The 23,973-nt window shown below is 37.2% G+C and overlaps 1 protein-coding gene across 2 annotated transcripts in view; it reads right to left on the bottom strand.

Moving 5' to 3' along the window:
* Positions 1-23,973, bottom strand: part of HMGCLL1 (3-hydroxymethyl-3-methylglutaryl-CoA lyase like 1) — a 77,872-nt gene that overhangs the window by 2,702 nt on the left and 51,197 nt on the right. Inside the window, exon 8 of one of the 2 annotated variants that reach the window (XM_039568753.1) lies at positions 2,289-2,414. In XM_039568753.1, the coding sequence (XP_039424687.1) occupies positions 2,289-2,414 (126 nt within the window). Of the gene's footprint in view, positions 1-2,288; positions 2,415-16,748; positions 22,297-23,973 lie in introns of those variants that run through there. The other variant, XM_039568754.1, reaches the window with a different exon arrangement.

Here is a 23,973-nt window from a genome sequence, read left to right as displayed (position 1 = left end):
ACTTAAAAATTATTTCACATTTAGTCTGTCAAAGATTCATTTCACAGGTCACTTCTTGTTTATGTGTTCTGAAGAACAGTATAGAAAAAGCATCAATTATTATTTTGATGTATCTAGTCAATCTGAACTCAATAATTCACAGATATCACAGAGTCCAATCCTTAAGTGAATGGCCCATATGGGGGTGGAACCTGCTACTTTGGTGTTATGAGCACCATAACCAACTCTGACCACCTGAGCTAAAATAATGTATGATTAAATAATGTCCAATATTGCCTGACACTTAAGGTGAGTTCAGTCAACAAACGGAAAACTTTAGTGGATAGTTGAAATGAACATGAGAAAGTGCTCCTTGCAAATGGACAACATTAGCAATTACAATTTCATTTTGTGCCATTACACAAAAAAGAAACATATTAATAGTTTTCTGCAATAATGATTTCACAGAATTGGCAACAGTACCAAAAACAACCAAAGACATAAATAAAGACATTATAAAGACAAAAGCTCGTATATTATGGTAATAACTTTGAGGCTCCAGGTCTCTCATGCAGTAAAACACTCTTCATTTAATGAGCCAGAAAGGATTCAAAAAGCAAAGCCTTGTGTTTTGCTATTGCATAATCTAAAATCTAAAATTAAACAAAACCTAAATAAAACCACCACCAAACCAAACAAAAGAAGAACTAAGCATTTGATGGTGAGATTGTCTCAATGGGATTTGGTGTCAGCCTTTAGGACAAGCTGGATTCTTTCTTGGCCACCAGATTGTTAACAGATTAATCAATTTTATCAAGAAGCCTGGGACAGAGTATATTTCATGTAATCAGACTATTTTTGCTTAATTGCTTCCTTTTGCTATGAGTCAGTTGGAAAGGTCAATGAGTATTTTGCCCAAGGAAAGACTACACTGAAAGCCTAAGTCTAAGGTGCACAGCAATGTAAAGTAAAATGCATGCTTTCTCCTCCTTATTTCAAAGAATAGTGTTGTTACAAAAGAATAAACATCTCCTTCATGAAGAAAAGTGTGTACAAACGGTTCAAAACAGAGTCCACTCATACAGTGGACACTTGTGATAGAACCTTTCCTAAACATGTGTCTGACATCTACCCTGAACTCCCTAAAAAGCAAGTAAGAGCAGATAAGTGCTTACAGGGAACTCTGTAAGGCACTGAATATGCTTTAACAGTACCCAGAAAATGTGCAATTCAGAAATGTAATCCTTTCATGTCAAGGAACTCCATCAGCAGGTACACCACACAGAACTGCAGCCTACAAGCAAGTGATAAGTTCCAATGAGCTCCTCAATAATTCAAATCTTACTATTTCAGACATCAGACATTTATATTTCTTTCTGCAGTAGTTTAAATGCAAACCACACACTTTGTAGTTTTGGCAGTTTTTTATATGTTCTTCTTTGAATTTGACTCTCCAAGTCTATGTCTAAATTAAACATAAAGTTACTGCAATGCCTGAGTTAGCACAAACTTCTTATGCCACATATTCAGAACAATGGTGACCGACAGAAGGACCAAAGAGCACATTTATTGAAGAAGGCAGTAGGAATACAGAATAATTAACATGCCAACCAAGCCAGGGGTACTAAATGTGTGCTCTTGAAGTGTGGATTCTCACTGGTAAGGTTCATTAAAGTGCAGCTCAGTGCAGATAAGCTGCTCTGCTCTCTCCTCCAAGAACAGAGCTAGTAATAAAAATGACTGTGAAGCCTCCTAGCCAGTAACAGGTTCTTTACAATTTTGAAATATATTAAGTGGATACTTGAGAAATATCCGTGTCCTGTGCCTGGGCTCCAAACATCACAATTTTTTTCAACTTTTAAGTCAGAAAAATTGACAACAAATTAGTAAGCACTATGAGCCAAATCCAGAACTGTGACAGAAACTGAAGTCTGCTCAGTCTTTCCACTGCAGAGATGACCAGCCTTCTTGAGCAATGTCTACAGTACTGAATTTTTTGTGGTTACTGAGGCAGAGCAGTGACACAAAGCAGCTGCTACTAAGTTCCTCATAGCTCCAGGTAAGAAGAAGGGGATTATTAAAACTATGTTAAATGCACAAACCATTTCTACTCTAAACTGCTAATGAAAACAACATCATTCCTGTTACATGTCAAGCCATATTAAAGCACTGAGTTTGCAAAAACTACTATGGGCCCTCAATATTTTATTGTACAGCATAGGTTATTGTCAGGTATGTATCGTACATTTCCTGGAAAAATATTTTTGTTTTCCTTAAAGTCTTAAGTAGAAAGATAAAAAATATCTTACTGTGTTGATCCCCAGACCATTCAGCATGTATATCACATCCTCTGTGGCTACATTTCCAGTAGCACCTTTTGCATAGGGACAACCACCAAGTCCTGCAACAGATGAATCCACTACAGCAACTCCCATCTGGAAAATAACAACACAAAAATGAAGCATCAAGCATCAGCACAGAGTATTATTTATAATTTTTCATAAATGGCAGGCCATATGTATTAGTTACCATGCATAAAATATGCATTTCTCCACAAATGGATGTGTTCCTTGAAGGAAATTCCTTATAATGGCTTTAGCCCTGACATCTTTATAAGGTAAGACTTTTCAAACACAGGATATGGAACAAAGAACTAACAGTCCATTACATGTGACTTTGGCAGATAAGATGATTGCTGTTTCAGAGACAAACTGAGGTTTAAGTCTTTTCTCTCTTTATCTTTCAATATGATGTTTATAAATAACCTGCATCTAGTATTGCAAAGGCTTTCATGCAAAAAAACAATCAATGGAAGTTCTCCATAGATACACATTAGTTCTGAGCTTTACTTGGAATATTTTTAAGGCAATAGTTGGTGCACAGTGTTAAGTTTTCTCATTTAAACTAGCCTTAAATCAAGGCTTGAAAAAACAATCAGCTGTTGTAAATTCATAATTTTTTGCTTTTTGTTTTCTTCCTGCTGCATTCAAATGTCTTCTCTCTTCTGATCCCCTCAGCATATTCATGATAAAAAATAGTAAACCAGTTACCAACTCCACCCAGGACATAATATTACATTTCCTATAGAATAAAGCCTTCTTTAGGAGACTTACAAGGGAGGGGGAAAAAGAAACGAGCCAGTGACTTCCACTGATTTGTTTAGTGAGCTCTTGCATCCTCTTCTCTCTATGATTTAGTTTTAAAATAAAGCTGAAACTGGAAAGTAATCTTTTTTTGTTACAACATGTTAGGTATGTGAGCCAGGACACTGGGTCTCCCTTGTCAGAGAAAGCTCTTCAGTCTTCCCCTTGCCTCTGGAGGCATTTAGGCTCTACAGATAATCAGAAGCAGACAAGGGAATCAGGCTGAACAATTATTAGGTCTTCAAAGACACAAGCTCCTCTCTGCCTTAAGCACACTAGAGGGTTCCCTTCCCCGCAGGAATAATTTAGACAGACATACCCCCAAACTGTAGAAGGACAGGTCAGGCAGACTGAAATTCAGGACAGGAGTTCCTATGCATAGATAAATTTTCAAAACTCTGACTTTGGGTACAGAGAGATTCAGAGATTAAACCATGCCTCTTACTCATATGCAAGTCAGTAAGTTTGGCTTAGAGGCCTGACTGCACAGATTGCTGATTTCCCTTCTGAGGAACCTACCTGTCCCTGCAGGCTGGTCTGGAAGCCTGAGCTTCTCCTTCACAGACATGCACACAACTAGCTGGCAAGCTAGGCGATGATATGTCCTGCATGTTGCAGTTGCTAAGTCCCCTTTCCAAATATACCTATTAGTTGGTTTTTTAGTTCTAGTATTTTTTTGTACTTGCTTCTAGTTTTAATGGTGCTTTCCATAGTTTTATCATTGGCTTTACAGTCTCTTTCAAAGTCCAACATTTCTGAAGAGCAATAATAAAGAATGAAGTGTTGTCCCAGGTCCTATTCTTGAACAGAGAATATTATCTTGAGCTAGGTAGCTGCTCAAAGCCTGTAATAAATACCTCAAAGGAGTCGAGGTGCATAACTGTGACAGGCAAGACAACACTATTTAATACTGCTCACACAATGAGAGTCTCTAAAAAGAGCTACTGTACCTTAAAGTACACTAATCTGTGACTTACAGAGTCAATCACCAAAGTGCACGTTTTGCATTTCGGTCGCTTGTCACACTCTTTGTTTGTGTAACCCATCAGTCAGAAAATGTGTTATACAGCACATCTGTGTCCAGTACACAGAGGATATGCATTTGTGACAGCTGGAAATTCTGTCTCTTTTTGTACTAGCTGCTAGGATTCATGCATTTACTCTAGAAGTCATTGCTCCAAGCTCCACAGTGGCAGCTTTCAGCTTGCAAGTGTCCATGCAGAGACAGACTTAAAGCTTCCTATTGGAAAGATTCAGAGTATGGTGAAGGTCTGCAGAAAAGGGTGTCTGACATGTGGATGCACAGGTAATGATACAAGCATGATCCCACTACTAAGCCTGCTCTCTCAGTCTGATTTTAAGATTTGCATCAGAAATTATTGTTTCAGAGATGAAAAGGTAAAAGACAGTGTCTTTCATGGAGTTTTTCCCAATCTGTAAGGTTAAGTCATAACTGCTAGAGCATTCTTCTTCATGTACTTATTTTCAGTAACATTTGCATGGGGATAAAAGCTATAGGCAAATAATGTGGTGAGGTACATAATGGCTGTTAAATTCCCAAGGAGCATCAGCAGACTCAGAAACAGCTTCAGTAGCATATAAACAGTCACTTTCTAATCCCAGCAAATTATCACATTAAATGCTTATCCTTTTGCAAAAATGGGTGGAAATATCAACTAAATTGTATTTGGTAAAAAACAGCCAAAAAGGTTTGTCAGTAGCCTCCTCCAGTCCTTCACAGGGCACTCACTGCAAGCAAAAACAAGAACAGTATCCTTCCAGCATTAAAAGGCATGTTTTCTAAAGGCATTGAATACATATACATATTAATTCTTGATGTCCTTGTACAAACACTAGTGATACCACAGTAATTCTGAATTTGCAGGGCAAATCTTGCAACAGTGAGGTACAGGTTGCTTATAATTGTTTGGTGAAAGTGCTGGTGACGATTTGGACAGATAAAGGATATCACAGCAACTTGAAGGTAATGTGAAACACCTATCTTTGTCTAACCACACCCTTGTATTCTCAGGCAGCCTTGTCTGAGTTATTCAAAGTACCCACACCAGACGCTGGAGTAACTCAGACAATTTATCTTATCATAGATGCAAGAGCATATAAAACCCTGATGCCTTCTGCTGGCTAAGCAGTGGGAGCAGTAACCTCCACCTGATTGACAGTGATAATTGTTCTGTCTTTAAAATCATTGACTATTATGGCTAAATATAAAATGGAGGAGGTCTAATCACACCTTCACTTAGGTAGCATCCTTGGGTGGTTGGCTTTAACCCTAGCACAGGACACTTAATCCTTTACTTCCCAGAAACAGTGTATAAAGACTAAGCCTCTAAAATTGTATCTCTATCAGGATGTATTTGCTATTTGAACATTAAGCCAGTGGTAGAAAAGGTCTTAAAATGGCATATATAATACAGCAGCCCTGACTGACCTCCAAATCTGACAGTTCTTCAAATCCGTGGTCTTAATATGCAGTGAGAAGGTGTCTCTCCTTTAAGAAAATGTCTTTTAAAGTTCTCTTCATGATGCTTTTGATATGATCTCTACTGCAAGGTACTACTATTTCAGCAGCAAGGTCAGCTGCATCTGTCTGCTCATGCATGTTGTGCAGTCAATTATAATGTGTTTGCTGACTCAAGTGCAGAATCATTGCAGTTCATCTTCAGTGCGGCCCCATTCAAAAAAATCCTAAAATAATCCATACTCTAAGCTCCAATTTAACAGTGCTAAAAACAGATGTTGGAAAGCATCCTTCAGCAGCGCTACTAACTAATTTGGAGGTTGATATTACAGCCCAGCCTGTCCAAACACAGAGTCTGAAGTAGCACCTAATAAATAACTTCTCTGCAAACTTGAGCAGCTATGAAGCTGTTCTGCTTTTGCAGCCATTAAAAGCACAAGCAGGTCTAAAAGAAAATGTAAGAATTGACAAAATAAGTAAAACAAGGTCTTTTCCTTCATCACATGTCAAATATTTGTCAGACTTTTACAGGAGACAATGAGTTTTAGCAATCCAAGCTTGCAAAAAATTCACTGTCAATATGATGTTTAAAAAGGCAACAGTCTCACTGTCGCTTCCTGACAGGCACTAAATTGTGCTGACATTTCTGAGAAGTTGTACTGCAGCTCTTTCATAGGATATGTCCTAGATAAGCATACACCAAGCTGCTTACATATGGACATGTGTGAGGGTGAACAATGACTTGGCTTCCAGGAAAACTACAATACTTCAATATTTTTTGACACTTTTTGATAATCACTAAATTCCTGACAGTGGTCCCTGAACACCTTCCAAACTTTAGATTTGGCTAGCTTTAGCTTTCTCTCTAGAGAAGGCATAGGACTTTTTGCTCCTGTCCTATGCTAACTTCCTAATACCCCAATGAGAAAGCAAGGAATTAAATTCATCACCTTTGTCAAACAGCCAATTTTAACAGGAAACCATTATTGCCAGTGAATAATAAATGCTTCATGTTTCTCAGTTTGCTTTACTAGCTCCCCATAACTTTTTGTTGGGACAGTCAGTCTCTTTTCTTACTGATCTTTAAACCTGGTTTGTCTGGCAGAAGTTTAACTTTGTTCCTTTCTTAAAAATGGCAAGGTCAGCATCACTAACTCCAGGAATGTATGTGGCATAAATCAGAAGCTATTAATCAGGTCTTTCATAAATTAGGCTTCTTCTAAACAATGAGATTTTGAAACCATAATATCAAGGATACCAGGTATGCATTAAACAGGAAAAGATTTGTGCCACAAAGTCTAGGGGCCACAGTGTTGTGCAGTTCACTGCCCAATGTCTTAGATATAGGTGCATGGAGGTATGGCAAAGAATAGCTGCATTAGTTCAGCATTTGTTCAAGGAAGGGAGAAGGCTGGCAGGAAGAAGTAAGAGGAGAACCCACATATGTCAGGTCAAAGGTTGCCCACATAAAAGGCAGCACAAGCTATTTAATCCTGCAGCCCAGTCAGTGCCTAGCTGGCACTCTTGGAATGGTGTGGTTCTGTCATATTAATGTGTCTCTCTGGCATCAGTCTGCTACCCACTACTACATGGTGTGCCACTGACAGAAACACCCTCTCCTGTAGAGAGACAGAGAGGTAACCACAGAAACATAAAAAACCATGCCAGCAACGCTGTGTAATGTTCAGTGCCCACAAAGACCCTTCCCTAATTTACATAGTCAAGTTGTCTAAAATCAAAGCTTGCCATTCTCCTGTATTTCAATAAAATAAATGTGTGCAAATAAGTATTACTTTGGTATTTAAGAAACTAGAAGCATAAATTTCTACATATAAGGCAATAAAATGGGATAACATCTCTCTGTGGAAATCCCTGAAAGTTACCCGCATTTCCTTCCTGCTTCTTTTTTTCTCTGCTCTTGCTAAAGGTTAACACATCACAAAAGTGCTTTTCAGAGTTAACGCCATCCCTACTGACCACAAGGTGTCACTGTTACATTAAAAGCTCTAATTTCCCAGTTCACGTCGTTTGAAAATTAATACATTCAGCAGGGGAAAAAAAAAAAAATCCTTTTCTCCCAAAACATATTGAGATGCAAGCAATTTGTGGGCAGACGTGCCACATAAAATAGGTTAATACTGCATTCCTTTAACTTATTGTACACATCTTTTCATATTGCTACTGACACATTTATTATAAGCAAAGCTGGCAATGACATCTAGAGTTAAAGTTCCCTAACACTTTCCATCATAAGGCACTACTTTCAGTTGTTTATTACTTTGTCAGCCTTTAACTGCTGGAACTTATATTTTCTGTACCTTGTCTCTGCCTCAGACTGGATTGTTTTGAAAGTTTTAGTGAAAAATGGGCTTGGCCACTTCCGGGAACAAGTTTTGGGGAAGAAAAACACTCTGTTATGCTAATATTCAATAATTTTTACATGAGTTTCTTGGAGATATTCTTGTAGCTTTGCACTCTCAAATGCGGTGGGGGGGATACTGATCTTAAGAGATCCCAGTCTGGACTTACTTACAAGCTTAGGGAAGTTCCACTTTATTGTCAGGAGCTGGTCAGTCTGGGGGTTAAAATGCCCAAGGGTCAAGAGAGCAGCAGCTGACCATGCTCCTTCTCTCAACCTAAACAAAGAACTATGAAGCAATTTTGCTGAGACTGAGTTGGAAAATCTGTGTCTCTGACTGACAATGTATCACAAAAAGCCTCTCTGGTGGGCTTGAGCAGTGAGATCTGTGTTGCAGATCCAGTTCTTCAGAGAACATACATGTATGTTTAGGGGGAATCAATTCCATTCAACACAAGAGTGGTTTTGAGATTTTGGAAAGCTAATAAAAATCCTATGCCATAACACAATTAATATTGTGAAACAGATGGTCACAAATGATTTTTCTTATCGCCTATGCAGGCTTATTGTGCTCCTTTCAGGAATATGTGCACTCTTTTATTTAAAAAACACTGGGGGTTGCTGGTGTGGGGCTGTGCACAACTCGAGCTCTCCCTTGCTAAGGATCACAAAGCTGCAGGGGGAGCAGGAGGCATGCCAAGGTCTTGTTGGAACCCATGGAGACGCAATGATCATCAAAACAGTAAGTGACTTTCCAGTCTCCCTTCCTTCCCTCCCCAGGCAAGCCGGGGTATTGCCAGATGCTGCTGCTGACTCAAAGTAAGTAGCTACTGCCCCAGATGCCTTTCAGCAGAAGTTGCTGCTCTCAAGCAAACCTGTGATGGTTCAACAGTTTATCTGCTTACTATGTCATAAAATAAGCAGACCTATAAACATGAGATACTTGTTCTATCAACAAAAGTTTGGACACAGTCAGAAGACCAATGAAATAGAGCAGAGAAAATAATAATCTTGGGATCTGGAGGGAAAGGGGGAACTAGACAGAAAAGGCAAAGGGAAGCTTTGAGGTAGGCTGTCTAGTCCAGAAGTGCAACAGCTGTGCCAGATTGCTTGTTCCCTACATGTAGTCAGGTAACAAGGTTTTTTCTCATATGCTACATGCCAGTGTAAATGAATAAAAGTAAACTGGAAAATAAACAGAGGGCTTTGAATGGACAGGGGAGATAAATGACTACTTAACTCCATGGTAAAGTTACCGAGGGTAGCTTTGGGAGAGGCAAGTTTAGCTGGGACTGGACAGAGAATGTTTGGAGCTGCTGACAGTCAAGGTCCAATGAAGAAAGAAGAAAATATCCACTTACTTCCATGGATGGCTCACAGAGGATAAGCTGAGTAGACACATGCCCACTAAAATAAAATGGCTGAATTATCATAATATGGGACATCAGCTGAGAATGAGCTGAATGAAGGCCAGAATAGGTAAAAATCAATGTTTGAGATGCAGGCTGCAGACAGTGCACTTCTCTGTGAACTACAATACTGAAAAGGGCAGAGTGCTACTATGAAGAATTAGGGAAAGGCACTGATTTGAAAGGTCTAGTATTTGAAGTGCACGTGGCAAATGTGAAACGTGAATCTATCAATGAAAATGGCAAATACGACCCAAACGTCACAGTATTTGAAAAGGCCCCTTTTTCCTACATTCATGGAACACATAATGAAGTTGATCTATCTTATGTACCCCTTTTACTGGTATCTGTACTTAAGAAAGAAACTACAAATTCTTTCGATCTGGGTTTTTTGTCCTTGTTAGCTTCTGCCAACTCCCAACCCTTCTAGTTACTGGAAGACCAATTTGTGTTGAGTCACTCTTCAGCTTAAGCTGGGTGACCAAATTGTTCCTGAAGGTGTAATTTCCCTCACTTCATATAACCAGAACACTTGCAGCATTATGCACTAAGTGGCAGTGGACACTACGTTGTACCAATGTGAGCAAACAAAATAAATGGGTGGCAGAAAACATCTATTGTTTTAAAATAAATTCATAGCAAAGACAACATTTATAAAAACAGAGAGGAAGTAGAGCAGAACTATTTTCATTCCACAGTAGCATGCCATTGTACCAGCATCAGGGTATCTAAAGGAAAAAAACAGTAACAGCATTTAAAATCCCATCTGACTTCAATTCAGCCTGAGCCTTCACACAGCAGCACCTGCCTCCCCTAGAGTCAGGAACATCACCCACCCATGAAAACCACTTTGTTTTGACTTTCATTCTATTCTTTCACATTATCTCTGAAACCACACCCACCTGCCACTCAGCAAAAATGGGGAGCTCCCGCATGTCCCAAGGGCTCATCTCGAGATGTACTGTGGAGTCCTACCGAAGTGTCAGGTCTGGGGGTGATCACCCATACCATATCTTCACAGTCTGAAAACCACTGCTGGCTCCTTGGCTTGGAGCTGGGAAAGACCAGCATAGGTGGAGGGACCTCAGCATGACATCAGGAATTCTAATGGATCCTTTGGGTGTCTGAAAATGTACACTAAGATCAACCTCTTCTCTGTCTTCCTCTGTTTAGCTTTCTCCAAGGACATATAAGGCAGACTAAAGGTGAGACCTCAATTTAAGTTGATGGATGCTAAGACTGATGCCCATTATTTCTACTACAAGGACATTTTCTTCCACAACTAAATGAGTTTCACCCAGTGCTTCCCATCTCAAGTGTATATCAAGCTTCCACATTTAGACTGAGAAGACTTTTTCAAATATTAGTGATTTTTAGTACTGTTCCCACTCATACCTTGTCAACTAGACCTATACCACCTTCTTCTGGATGAGATGATATAGAAAACAAGAGAGGGGTTGGTAAGTCTCCCTTGTCTCTGCCACATACCAGAACATCTGCTGAAGGTTTTGGCTACTATCCCAAACATGGTGGCATTAACGATGCATTAAATTATCTGTTGCACATTAGAATTTAAGTAAATGACTGTTCCTCCCTCACGTTTCTAAGGCTTCTCCTCTGATGTCAGCACCTATGCTTTCCAGATAGCTGCTCAGGTTACTATTGTAGCTATTATAACATTTTCCTTCCAATTTCACCTACACAACAGGAAAAATATCTAGGCTACAGGCAAACTTTTTTTCCTTCCATCTCAATAACCATCCCAGAAAGATACAGCAGACTTAGAAATTGAGATTTCTAAGACTCAAGATTCAACAGTGGAGGTAAGAACCTCCACATATGCATCCAAACATAGATACATAGAGTAATCAAGCAGTGGTACTATCCTGCCTGGGGCTCAGGTTTTTCCTCACCTTCCTTCTAAATAAATACTTTTAACTATTGGGTAATGTGAGACATCCAGACAGTGAACCACAAAACTCTGTCTACAGATTTTTTCTCATTTGAGACCCAAACTGTACTGTGAAACTAAATGGAAGAGCTTGCTGAGCTTAAGTTTTGAACTCTTTCAGAAACCCCAGGAAGGTGTTGATTTCTGTGCACATCCCAGAGAAGTCAAGCTCCTCACTAACTTCATCTCATCTTTAGCCCTTCCATTTTCAAGCTGGTTTTGATGCACTTTCAATCTCTTTAGGCAAGGAGATTATAAAAGCAAGATATAAATTCCTAGCAACAAAGTTCAACTTGTTAGAAGAGTATGACATTTTATACAGACCAAGAAATGCCTCAACTGCACAAAAGTGGTTTGCATCAATTCTTAATTTGCTGAAATTATTATTCACTGGGAGCTTGCTTGAGCAAAGGTATGGACTTCAAGACTGTGTCATCATCATCATCATCATCATCATCATTATTATTTCTAACCTGCAATTCGAGTTCATAGATCTTGTAGATCTCAATAACAATAAATGAAATAACAGAGTTCATTAATAAATGGGCAGAAAGAAAGGGATCTGCCTGTATCAGAGAACAAAAGTCTGCTTTCAGGTTTAACTATTGTTATGGGGTTTATTTCTGAGGACAGGGGGGAAATTAAAAAAAGAAAGAGCTCTGTTAATTCCTGAAGCTACTTATTTTTAAAAAGAAGATAAAGTTTTCTAAAAGAAGTCACAAATCTTCAACAGAGTGCATGTGCTACAATGATATAATTTGTTACTTAGAACTGGGAAATCTAACTTTCATCAAGTGTAGAAAAGTGCTATCTTCATGCATTGTTACAAATTTTGAGATTCTTTTAGAATGTTCTACAAGGATATGTAGAATTTTGAATTCTTGTTTGGTCTTTACATAATCCATAGTATCTTTTGAAATTTATTTTAATATACATAATAGATTTTTTGTACTTGGAATACATAATATATTTTATAGCAGTTATTTTCTAATGCAAGAGACTCCTTTTGTCATTTCTGGAGATAAATCTCACAACAAAAATGAACAATTGTGCATCCTACTCAAGCTGAACATATATATATCTCCATCATCCACTATCACTCCATATTAGAGTCAACCAAAAATAGTTTGTACAGTTCATGCTGTTAAATAAAACCTGCACTTTTTATTCAGACTTAACTACTATTTCAAATCTCTCTTAATTCTATTTTCAGAATCCCCTGAGTGAAACAATACTTTATTCTACTTTAGTATGTAGGATATACAGAGATTCAGAGACTCTGCTCGCCAATATTCATTGACAAACCATACTCAGCACAAAGAAAAGTGGATTTCCGAGACGTATGGTAAACTTAGAAAAAAACTCCTGGCATTTGTTACATCATCTGGATTGCACAGGTGCACATCCATCTTCTCCCATATATGGAAAATAAGAACTGCATCCTCCATTCAAATACTTTTAACTTATTTACAGCTAGACTGGAGACAATATTTATCATCACAAAGTATAAAGCCAAATGTCCTTTTTCTTCAGGAGCACCAAAGATTAACAGATTAGAATGTTTTCCACATGTCCACTTTACTGTCAAGAGAATATTAAAGAAGTTTTCCAGCTTCCGCAGCTCAGCCAGATGTCAATGGATCCCACAGTGAAGCAAAATTGGCAGAGTAGCCTTCTCATGACCCCGGCATTGTTTTATCAAGGATCAGTTTAAAAGTATAAAGGGCCATTTCTTGCTGAGATCTGCAATGTTTTTCAGCCCTTTTCCCCTGCAATTACACAAAAGTGCTGACTTTGTTGAACTACTGATATGCAGTAGTATTTCTTATGACTTCTCTCACACTGTGCTGTAATTGCTGTTTATGTTGGCACAAGAAAAGTACCACATCTTGTTTCCACTGTACATTTCCGGACTCTGGTTTCAGTAACATCAGTGTAGGATATTGTACTGGGCATATGTTTTGTTGTGTAAACATTAACTGGAAATTTACCCTGTCAATCTCCACAGTATGGCTTCTAATTATTAGAGGTTGAGGGGCTTCAGATGGACATTTTACAAAATATTTACAGCAGCTATCCTACTTGTTGTTTTTTTTTTCACTGGTATTTGTGTTTTGAAAAATCATTGCAAGGGTAAAAAAACACAACACCATCAAATACCATAAAACAAAACCCAAAACCAAAACCAAATGTATTCATTCTTGTACACCTCATTCTCTAGAGAAACTAAAGGCTAGTTTCCCAATTAGTTAAGCAAAAGTCATGGCAATATTACAAAGAACGTTTGTAAACATGATGGTATAATAAAGTACTAGATATTTCTGCTTGCTTGCAATTTGATTATTCCCTTTATATTTTTTTTAACAAGAAAAAATTTACTTCTTTTGGCATTTTTTTCTTAAAATTCATTCTCGCTAAATAGCCTGTGAACTTGCAAATGGCTGTGCACATCCTTATTTGATTCAAGACTCAGACAAATGTATTTAACAAATGGGACCACTAAGGTCTTGTTGGAAAATCCAGCACCTACTGCAAAGATTCAGAACCAAGGAAAAAACCCCCATTTAACAGCTATGAAATATATGTTTTAGTCATTCATCTGTATAATTTCAAGGAAGTAGCACTGTGCAAAATACAGTGTCTTGAGCAGAATTCCAGGATGGGAATATGCAGTTAATAATTACAGTAACATAAGCAAAGAAGATGCAATCAAAAAGGGCATTTTTTAGCTACCCGAGGCAGAGTGAATCTTTACTTAAAATTTTCATCACAACTTTCATTATAATGCAAGAAACATTTTTTAAAATGTGTGATAGTTTCTCATCTTCTACTGTTCCATTATAGCTGAATCAATTTTATAATGTTCATCACATTACAGTACCTTAGCATGTTACACTGCCTCCATAAGAATCTTCCCTTCAAATGCATTGACTAATTAAATGGTAGCATTAAGGTGGGGAGCCAAAAAATGTAAAATGTCATGTAAATATTTTTCTCTTATTCTGATGAAAGTTCCTTTTTATAAAAACACATTTGCAATTGTCTGTCCAATGTATCTGCCAGCAGTAAAGCCACAACACTTCTTTTGTTAAAAAGACATTCAACTTAGCATCTATCTTTTGCTACAGATGCATGTTATACTGCTAAATCTTTTATTTTGTTTACTTGTTTTATTCTTTAGAGGAAAAGATACTACATCAAATTAAAAATTCTTGCCTATTGTTGCAACTCTTAGTGCAAGCAAAATTTAATTGCTATGAACATTGATCAGAGAAAAAAAGTCTTTCTTTCTATAAGCATTTATGCATTTGAATGGACTATGTGAAGCAAATCACATCACTTGCCTCTGGCAATCTTACCACATATCACTTGCACTACACAACAAAGGAGAAAAAATGTAAACAGACAAACATGAAAGCTGGCAAAAATACGATGTGTATAACACTATCATTCATTTATGTTTAAAAATTAGAAAAAAGATTTTATTTCTGAATGTCTGGCTGTTTCAATTCATAGTGCAATATTTCAAAAGAAAAAAGATAAATGACAAATTATCTGCCTCAGGAGACTGTTTCAGTGTTGCTTCTTCACAGCACAGAAAGAAAAAATGATTGTCATACTTTAAGTACTACATCAGCTTTGGTTTCTGTCTTAGCTGAAGAGTCATCTTCAACTTATGCAAATGCTCACTTGTTCTCCCAAGCTACAAAGATCCACCCAACACACTCATTTGGAGTGGGTTCAGAACTCCAGCCTGTCTGGTCACAGTTATCTACAGATTTTCTGCTGTTTAGTTTACCTTAGAAAACACCCTGATCTTGTTTAAAGCCACTTGATGCATCTCAGTATAGGAAGTAACTCTCCCTCCTTCATTGTTTGCTAGATGATAATAAAATTCCTTCTGAGGAGCTGTAAATATGCAAGAATGGCCAGAGGTTTACACCCCCTCAGCACAGCTGTCTGCAGAGCTGCCCAAAAAGGAAGGAAGCATCATCCTGTAAACACTACACTTCCCTACTGAAGACCCTGGGATTTGTCATTTCCCAAGTCTGCTCCTGCCATAGCAAACTACTCTGATCCTTGCCTAGGTCTGAAATTCAGGTTCCATGCAATATCTTCTTTTTCAGGAAAAATCTAGAATACACACACTCACAAATAATGAAAGGTCATGAAAACAATCATTTCCAGGAGGGAAGCATTGTAGTGATTCTGCCTTTTTTTTACAGTTGCTATTAAACTTTGAAGAAAAACTACTTTAGGGTAAAAAGGGAGAGGGAGTCATTCCCATTAAGCAGAAAAATAAATATGTCTAAAAGACATTTCTTCTACCTGATGTGTACAGATTAAAGTACAATATGATTATAGAGAGAACTTCTAAAAACAAGTCAAGCAAGTCTTACAGAAATAATTAATTTTCAAAATACCATGTAAATTAAATGAGGAATTAAATTGTGAAAAAAACCTGGTTTCAAAGGTACTTAATTGTATCTTCACCACACTTTTGAAATTTTTCTTTCGCAATTCTTTTTAAAATTATGTTGAAATATTGTATGCTATTTCTGTCACTGCTCCACATACCTTTTTATTGTCCAGCACGCAAGCTCAAATCCCCAGGGACATCAGCAGCACACTCAGAGCTGACCAGAACCTCTGAAATCTCATGTCCAGAGACATCCTTTAATATCATTATGGAATGCCATTTGTGGAACACCACAAATGGTACTAGGAACGACAGCAAAATCTCTCTTTTGTGTGGCTGATGCACAGGAAGTTGTTCTCTTTTGTGACTATATATATGACCAAAACCCTAAATGGCATCAGGACTGGAATTCAATTGTCCACTGTGTGTAACTCTTGCACAATCCTTGGCACAGATTTGCCTTGGGGCAGACAGAGGTCCACCATGCAATTTCTGGCACTGTCTGGGAACTAGCACCATTTAGGGATCATCCATAGTTGCCAGTCTGGGCTTTTGGAGGGTAAGAGTTTGATTTTCAGGATGCAAGCTTTACAAAGCAATTGGCTATAGTGCCAGAGAGACCAGGATGTGCTGAGCATGGCAACATTTTAAAGGAGTGATACAGCAACTGTAGGCATGCAAACCCTATTCAGACATACAACCTCATCTCTAAAATTACCATGGCTGCTGATGAGATAGCAATTGAGGAAGAAATGCATGTTATGGCAGGGGTGCTGAGAAGGAAGAATAGGATGGGCTTGCAAGGATGGGTTCTGAGATGAGCCAGTTGTGTAGCACACTTATTTGTGGAAATCCCATTTCATTTGTTGTGGAAGTTGGAAGGTGTGGAAGAGACAAGCAAGACACCATAAAACTGAAAGGGACAAGTAACAGTTGTGGAGAACTAGCTTGTCTTTCTGTGAATGAGAGAGTGCTTATGTAATGCTGAATAAGGCACAAGAAACAATCTTCAGACCAATGAAAAGTCTTTATTTTCCAGTCATCTAGATAATCAAGACTTTGATTTTTAGGAATTGAATCAAACACTGTTGTAAAATAACAGTTATCAGTTCAATTTCTGATTGCTGCAGGAAGTCATCTCATGAAACCTACAGCCAGTCACTATCGATCACGCAAAAAAACACCCCAAAATACTACTTTTTATGCATGCAATCCAAGGCACAACAGAAATATACATGAGGAATTTGACACCAGCATGCCCTAACAATACTTTTTAAGCATGCTAAAGATCAGTGATTTCAGTTTTTTAGTGCTGTATTTTCACAGCTTCTAAAAGCACTAAATATTTATTTTAAATGTGGCTTAGCATTTTGAAAACTATTTTATACTAATTTGTTCTATAAACACCTGAAACCCTTTTATTTTTTTTTTTTTTAAGGCTTCTTACATTTCCAGCATTTGGAAGTAATTTGTTTCTAGTCCAAAGAGATGAATGTCTGTCTCTAACAAAAAGACCTGGATTACTGCCCAATCCACTTCAGAACTGGATGATGCTGACTCTTAGCCATTTAAATAGTCAAGTTAAACAAGACACAGTTGGGATGATAAAAGGAGGTCTGTAAAAAGACTATTGCTCAGGCCATGTGGACTTACAACTATCAAACAATGACTAGGAAAATAGTGAAAGGGAGAAAAAAAATTAACATAAGTGCCAGGGAAAACATTAGGATTAGGTGAATGCAGGAGCATGGTTTCTGTTCATGTCATTCTTTCCTCTTGCCAGTGGGCTGCCAGCAGGATATTTACTCTGCTTAAGCACAGACAGAGACAGAGAATGGCAAAAAGGCATTACAAAGGAGAACAAATTGAAGGGGAGGTAGACACTAACAGGCTGTGTGGAGTATAACCCTAAAAAGCACCTATAATCTGCTAATTTTGTAGCTAAATTATATTCTATGCTATTTCGTGTGAGCCTTGTTTGCAAGCACTATTTTGCAAGCTTCTTGTAATCTGGTAAAAGGTGAAAAAACCAGAATTGTCTCCTCATATCTTATTAATACTAGTTCCTTTCCCTTTTGCATACTGTAGTTCCAGATATGACAACTAAAGATGCACCAGAACTGAATCTGATGAAGACCAGAGAATCATTTAAAGTAAATTCTCTGAATCTGTTTATTTTTGCATAGGAAGAAGTGCATTCACAAGAGTATAAAGATGCATAGCAATGAAAACAATATTAGAAATGTATTTTAGGTACTGATCAACCAAATCAGTATGGTATTAATGATTCTAGATTTAATGAATCAGAAAATTATCATGAAGCCTTAATTGGAACGTACCACTGACACTGAAGAATAAAATGTACAAATGAATGCCACTTACAGGATGGGAAACTCAGAAATTAAATAATTTAAGATGTAATTAGGAAAGACACAATAAAACAGCATTCCAAGAAAAAAAAGTAGAAGCATGCAAGGAGGACACCAGCACATAAAAAGAGCTAAAAATATTTGGGCCCAATTATTTTTTTTTTTTTATAAATACACACTTTCAATAATGTTTGTACAGAAATGATCTTTGCTTTTAAGACTGAAAACAAAAAACACTTCAAATTTTATTTGTATAGTTGCTACAATGATTTTCCATTCAAATTCCATTTAGACATAGAGTGATAAGTATGTGTGAATTTTCAGAGATATAAAGAAAGATGCATAGATTTGCATGTGAAAATCAAATGTTTAAAAATATTTTAGAAGACAGTTGAGGTTCGATTGTAAACCAAAGGGAAGTCGTGTCTACTGTCCCAAGTCAGCTCTAGTGAGGTAATTTGAAGATGAGACTAATCTATACTGGATGAAGGATCTCTTTGATTAGTACCCTGAAACAGACTTAGACTTGAGGTTTGTTGGTTCAGTAACTAGGGCTGAAAGTTTCTGGAATCCAGTCGGCATATTACAGGCAGCTAAAACAATGTAGATTTCTCTTATATGTTAATCCTTTATAGTATGCTAAGTTTCATTTCAAATAAAAACCAAAACCCACAAAAAAATCATACATACAGAATACCTACTGGTATATGCATGTAAACAAATCTTTGCCTCAGGAACTCTCACTGCTATTTCAATATACAATAACAAATATATTCCCCTTCCTATCCTAAAATGTTCAAATGATAAGAATCTTAAAACAAAGCCTACCATTTAATTTCTTCCCCAATTATACTGTAACAGTTAGAATAATAGCAATGATTAATTTATTTGTGGACTCTCAGACTGTCAAGTTTTTCTGAAGCATAAAGAAAGGGGTCAAAAACATTCAGCTGGTAAGAAATTGCATACTATGCACATTCTGCAAAAAGCAGCAGAAAGCAATAAAAATACAGTTTCCAATTCTTTTGTACTGATCTGAGAGAAGAGTAAAACTAGGGTTGCTAATTCTTTTGTACTGATCTGAGAAAAGAGCAGGAGTAGAGCTGCCAGTTCATTTGCTTGATTTCTTATCTTGCTGATATTACAGGCAACAACATAAAACTAGTATGTATTTTAAAAAAAAAAGAGGAGAGAGACAAAATACTGGAAAACATCTGTCAGATTTTGAGCATGAACACCTATGTTTTCATTTTCTTCCCATATGTAGGTCTGATTTATTCATTTGTGCAGTACATTTTTTCACTTACAATAGTAACTAGCTGACTGCTCACAGTAGCAATATTATTCGATCAAAGGTAAGTTTTTTTCTACTTTCTCAAAGTAGACACCCTCTTTTTAAGTTCTCTTCAGAGGAAGAAAATGTGTACTTTGCAGCCTGGTACTCTTTCATAATTCACCTGCCATTTCCCCCCCAACTTATCTGCTTTCAAATAGAGTCTTATTCACCTGTCTTGTTAGCTTTCAATCTCAAACAGTTCTACTCACATTCTTTCCTAATATCACGTACTTTTTTGTCTCCAACATCTGCTTTTTTAAGTGGTAGCTTTAGCTAGGTGCTATGTCATTTCCACAGGGAAGGGAGAATAAAAGGAAACAGAAACAAAAAAAGGCAAATTGATGTTTTCTAAAGAATTTTATTTTACTGCCAACACTTCTCCTAGTTTGCTAACAAATAATTCAGAAGTACTGTTTGTACTTTCAAACCCAGAAAATACCTAGTAAGTTCCCAGGATAATTTAATTCTTAGAAAAATCCAAAAGTAGAAATCTAGGAATACCCTTATTTAAAAGAACATGCATGTTGTAAAAAAGTTTCTTGCATTACCTAAAATTATGTGTATTCCCATTCTCTTATGTTTGATCTCAAATATTTTCTTTTGCATGTTTTAGAATATTACACAGATTTCCACTTAGAAATTGTGCTAGCTATCCTGTTTCTCACAATGGAAATCTGAACTTTGAAAAAATTTAATTTCTACAAGTTAAAACAGTTGCCCTTAACATGAGCATTATGGTATTGCAAAGTATTCATTTAAGCAGGAAAACCTAAGACCCACAAAACAATATATCCACAACCCTGCTGATGGGTGCTTTCCAGCTTAAAGAAATTCCATTTCATAATTCCATTTTTTTCCTGCCATTTAGCCAACTTTCAACTTATTACATGCCTCCACACCTTAATATTAACTTCCAGTGCTGAACACTTCAAATTGTTTTCTGAAAAATCAAAGCATATGATGGCCATTGTACATCCTTTGTCTTCTTTGGCAGTGATTGCCTCAAAGAATTCCAGCAAAATACTGAAGCATGACCAGCCCTTCCTGAATTCTGTACAGCTATTCTCAGTCAAGCTGAATTTTTTTGTAACTTTTCCCTATCTGAACCTTGAAATTAGTTTCTGGAGATCTCTGTTAAGTCTTCTGCAGCTTCCTGGCATATATTTGTAAACAGCAGAGAAAAGCAAATTTGTGAGGTGCACTGAAGCCTTTCCATTTCTATGCTATTCCTCAAAAATATTGATTTTTTTTTTCAATATTCCCAAATATGTGCATGCTTCATATGGCAAGTCTCTCCTACGCTCACATTGTGCTACATAATGTCTTCAGAGTGCCAAGTTGTGCAGGGTAAAAGAAAAGGAAGGTTACAGGGCTCAGATAATTTGATTAGGCATGTATGTATTTTGATCATTTGCTTATTCAGATACCTTAGCTTTTTTAATCTAAAAATTACATTCTACACAAAACTTGAAATCTATTCTGTTTTTAAATTCCAATTTCAAAAATTAGTTTTAAATCTTCATAAAAACTATTTGTACTGGTCTGATGATCTTCCTCTGGTTTTTTTCTAGCATTTCACAAACTAAGAGATAAGCCTTATTTCTGTTTTACGAATAAAGTAAAAAAAAAAAGAAAAAGCCAAGCCAAGATGCTATGCCTCCTGTCTCCTGTACCTCCTTAATTCCATACAGTACCTCCCTATTAGCTTAGAAAAATAGTCTGTAAGACTGTGTTGAAATTTTAACTGAACTGTCATGACTATTCTTTGCTCTGTTAAAATTTAGATCAGATATGAATAATTTAATTGCCAGGTAGTGAGTGCCCCAGCACACTGCTGAAAAAACCCCAAAATACTAGTATCATTTAATGCATTATTGAAGCAAGAATTTTGGCAGATCAATACCTACAAGTTCATTTTGTCAGTTATTATTGAACTCCCCAAAACTAGTTTTTTTTGATTTGTGCAACAGACAAATGTGGCTGGACTGGCTTCCTCAGCTAAAAAGTTTGTATGCACTGTTATAGGAGAAATTCCTAGCACAATGAGTACAAGCAAGGCTTCACATGTTTTCATAGTTGCTTATCTATCTTCTCTGCCTTAAAACAGAAGTGTCAATTCATTGTACTGCACTATAGCTCTGGATGATTGTGCTTTCCAGGGAAATAAAAAAAGAGCATTGCTTACAAATAAAGAATAATACAGTATTGTTTGGGGTTTTTTTTTCTTTCTTGATCAGTACATAAATCTCATGAAAACTAAACTAAAGGAATTGGGCTTATAACTTTTTACAACATAGTTTTGTAAAACTGTACTTCAAGAAAATTATCCTGTCACTTCTTTTTATATCAAGAGATTAAACAGTGACTGTACACGTTTGTATGTGTAATTCAGTAAAAAGGTAATAAATCACCAGCAGAAACCCTGAAACAATTTATCTGGATTTACTATACACATGCATTTGCCTTTTTCCCTTTCAGCCTTCCACCACTTCTATCCATACCTTCGTGCCATTTTACCATTATTTTATTTTATCATTTCTCTATTTTATTTAGCTTCTCTAACTTGCTTGGCTTCTAGCTGTAACTACTAGTCATTCCCTGGCATAAGCTAGGATGAGTCCTCATCCTTGTAGGGTATCTACTAAAATATGCCAGACAAATGGAATGTGAAAGAACTGACTGCAGGATACAAATGTTAAGTGAATTTTCTAATAGAGAAATGTTCTTACATATGATATATTTATTTGGAAGTTCATCATTATGGGCATTACAGGTATATTCTTTTATGTCAGTCACAGAAATGCAGGTCTGAAAACTTAAGAGGAAGATGTCCGCAAACGTAATCTGGCACCTGAAAGAGATGTTTAAATGCTGTCAGATACCAACACCAATTTCTCAGGCTTTCTTGAGTCTTTTTTTACCAACAGAGCTGACACTGGAGAACTGTTAGGGCTTTGTGTACACCCAGACACCACAAAATGCTTTCTAAATTTAACGGAGTATGAATATCTTGCCTCTGCAAGACAGCCTCCAGCTGAGCTCCAAGCACATGAGACCCGCCAACTCTTAGCACCCACTCCACTACCCACCATTAAAAGCCATCTTTAAAGCTCAAGTTATTGGTTGCCAGTCCCTTCTCTAAAGACTTGACTGTCTTAAACAGCAGCAAGGACAGACTACTCCATAAAAGAAGGCAAGCAAGGGGCCAAGAGTCACAGCCAGGTAGGCAGTGGTGGCAACATCACCAGAAAAACAAAGCCAGGAAATTGAGTCAGAGATTCAATATTGGAATCAGGTCTGGAGACAATAACCAGGATCAGACAAGATCAGCCAGGTCTGAGGGTAAGCCAGTAAGTCAAGCCAGCAGGTGAGGATGAGGATGAGGATGAGAATGAGAATCAGGGAGGTACAAGACGGTACAAGTGCAATTGCAGTGCTACTGCAGAGTAGCTTGGGCAAGGGCCAAGCACTAGAGCTTCAGGTTTAAAGCCACTGCCAAATGAAGGAGAGGGAGCCTGCGCTGAGGATCCTTAGTAGGAAGCAGCTCCTGGACAAGAGATCTCAGCAACAAGCTGGCCTCTAACCTGCACCTGAAAGAGGTCGTGACAGCTTGTGACTTCAAGCAAGTTCAATAGCCATAAAAACCAAATCCTGTATTTGAAAAATAAAAAGGACAAGATGGACAGCTACATCTAGGAGATGGTTTTGGGTGGAAAATTTATCTCATGTTTTCCATGGAAATTCACGTAAATCACAGAGGAGGGAATTTTAAACACAGGGGTTTTTTAGTCACTTAGGCTCTACCATTTCGTGCTGCTGGGTGTTGAGAACTCGATTCCTCTAACAAAATGATGCTTGTAAATTCATAAACCATGAACTTCAGCACCTATGCTCAGATTCCTCTCCTGGTTCTGGCAGTTAAAACAGCCAGAACAAAACTGAGTAGCTTTGAGTGAACCTAGATTTTACTACATAAGTAAACTGGATGCACAAAAATATGCAGTTTGGTTAGTGTCTCCAGCATACACCAAGAGGCTAGAATCAATTTAGTTAAGTGATGAGGGGAAGAGGTAAGCAGTCAGCCAGTCTTATTTGGATTTGTTCTTCTTTTAAGTTTATTTCATCTTTAAAATTCAAGCATCTTAAAGAAATTAATAAAATATTATTAAATATTTTAAACTCTCTGTAAGGGGATATATTATAATGTTTGAAATAAAAACCTGTAATCACAAATCTGGATTTTGCAGTCTGAACCTTGAAACTTTAATTAAAGGCTTGCTAAATTCTGTTTCTGGTACTAAAGTAAGGATTTTATTTCAAAATTCATGTTTTCTGTAAAAAGAAAGAATTAATAAAAACTAGTTTCATTTGGCAAGTAATCGCTCTCATTCATCTCATTGTGTCCAATAAGGTGAAAATGATTACCCAAGGTAGTAAAAATCCTTGGTCCTTCTAAGTCATTAGAGTTTTATACTTGTTTTCTTTAAGTTAGAATTTGATCCCTGTACTGTAGGGATCAGTTCATTTT

The sequence above is a fragment of the Corvus cornix genome, chromosome 3 (assembly GCF_000738735.6).
Source record: "Corvus cornix cornix isolate S_Up_H32 chromosome 3, ASM73873v5, whole genome shotgun sequence".
Lineage (NCBI taxonomy): Eukaryota > Metazoa > Chordata > Aves > Passeriformes > Corvidae > Corvus > Corvus cornix.
This window is presented reverse-complemented; position numbering and strand designations above follow the sequence as displayed.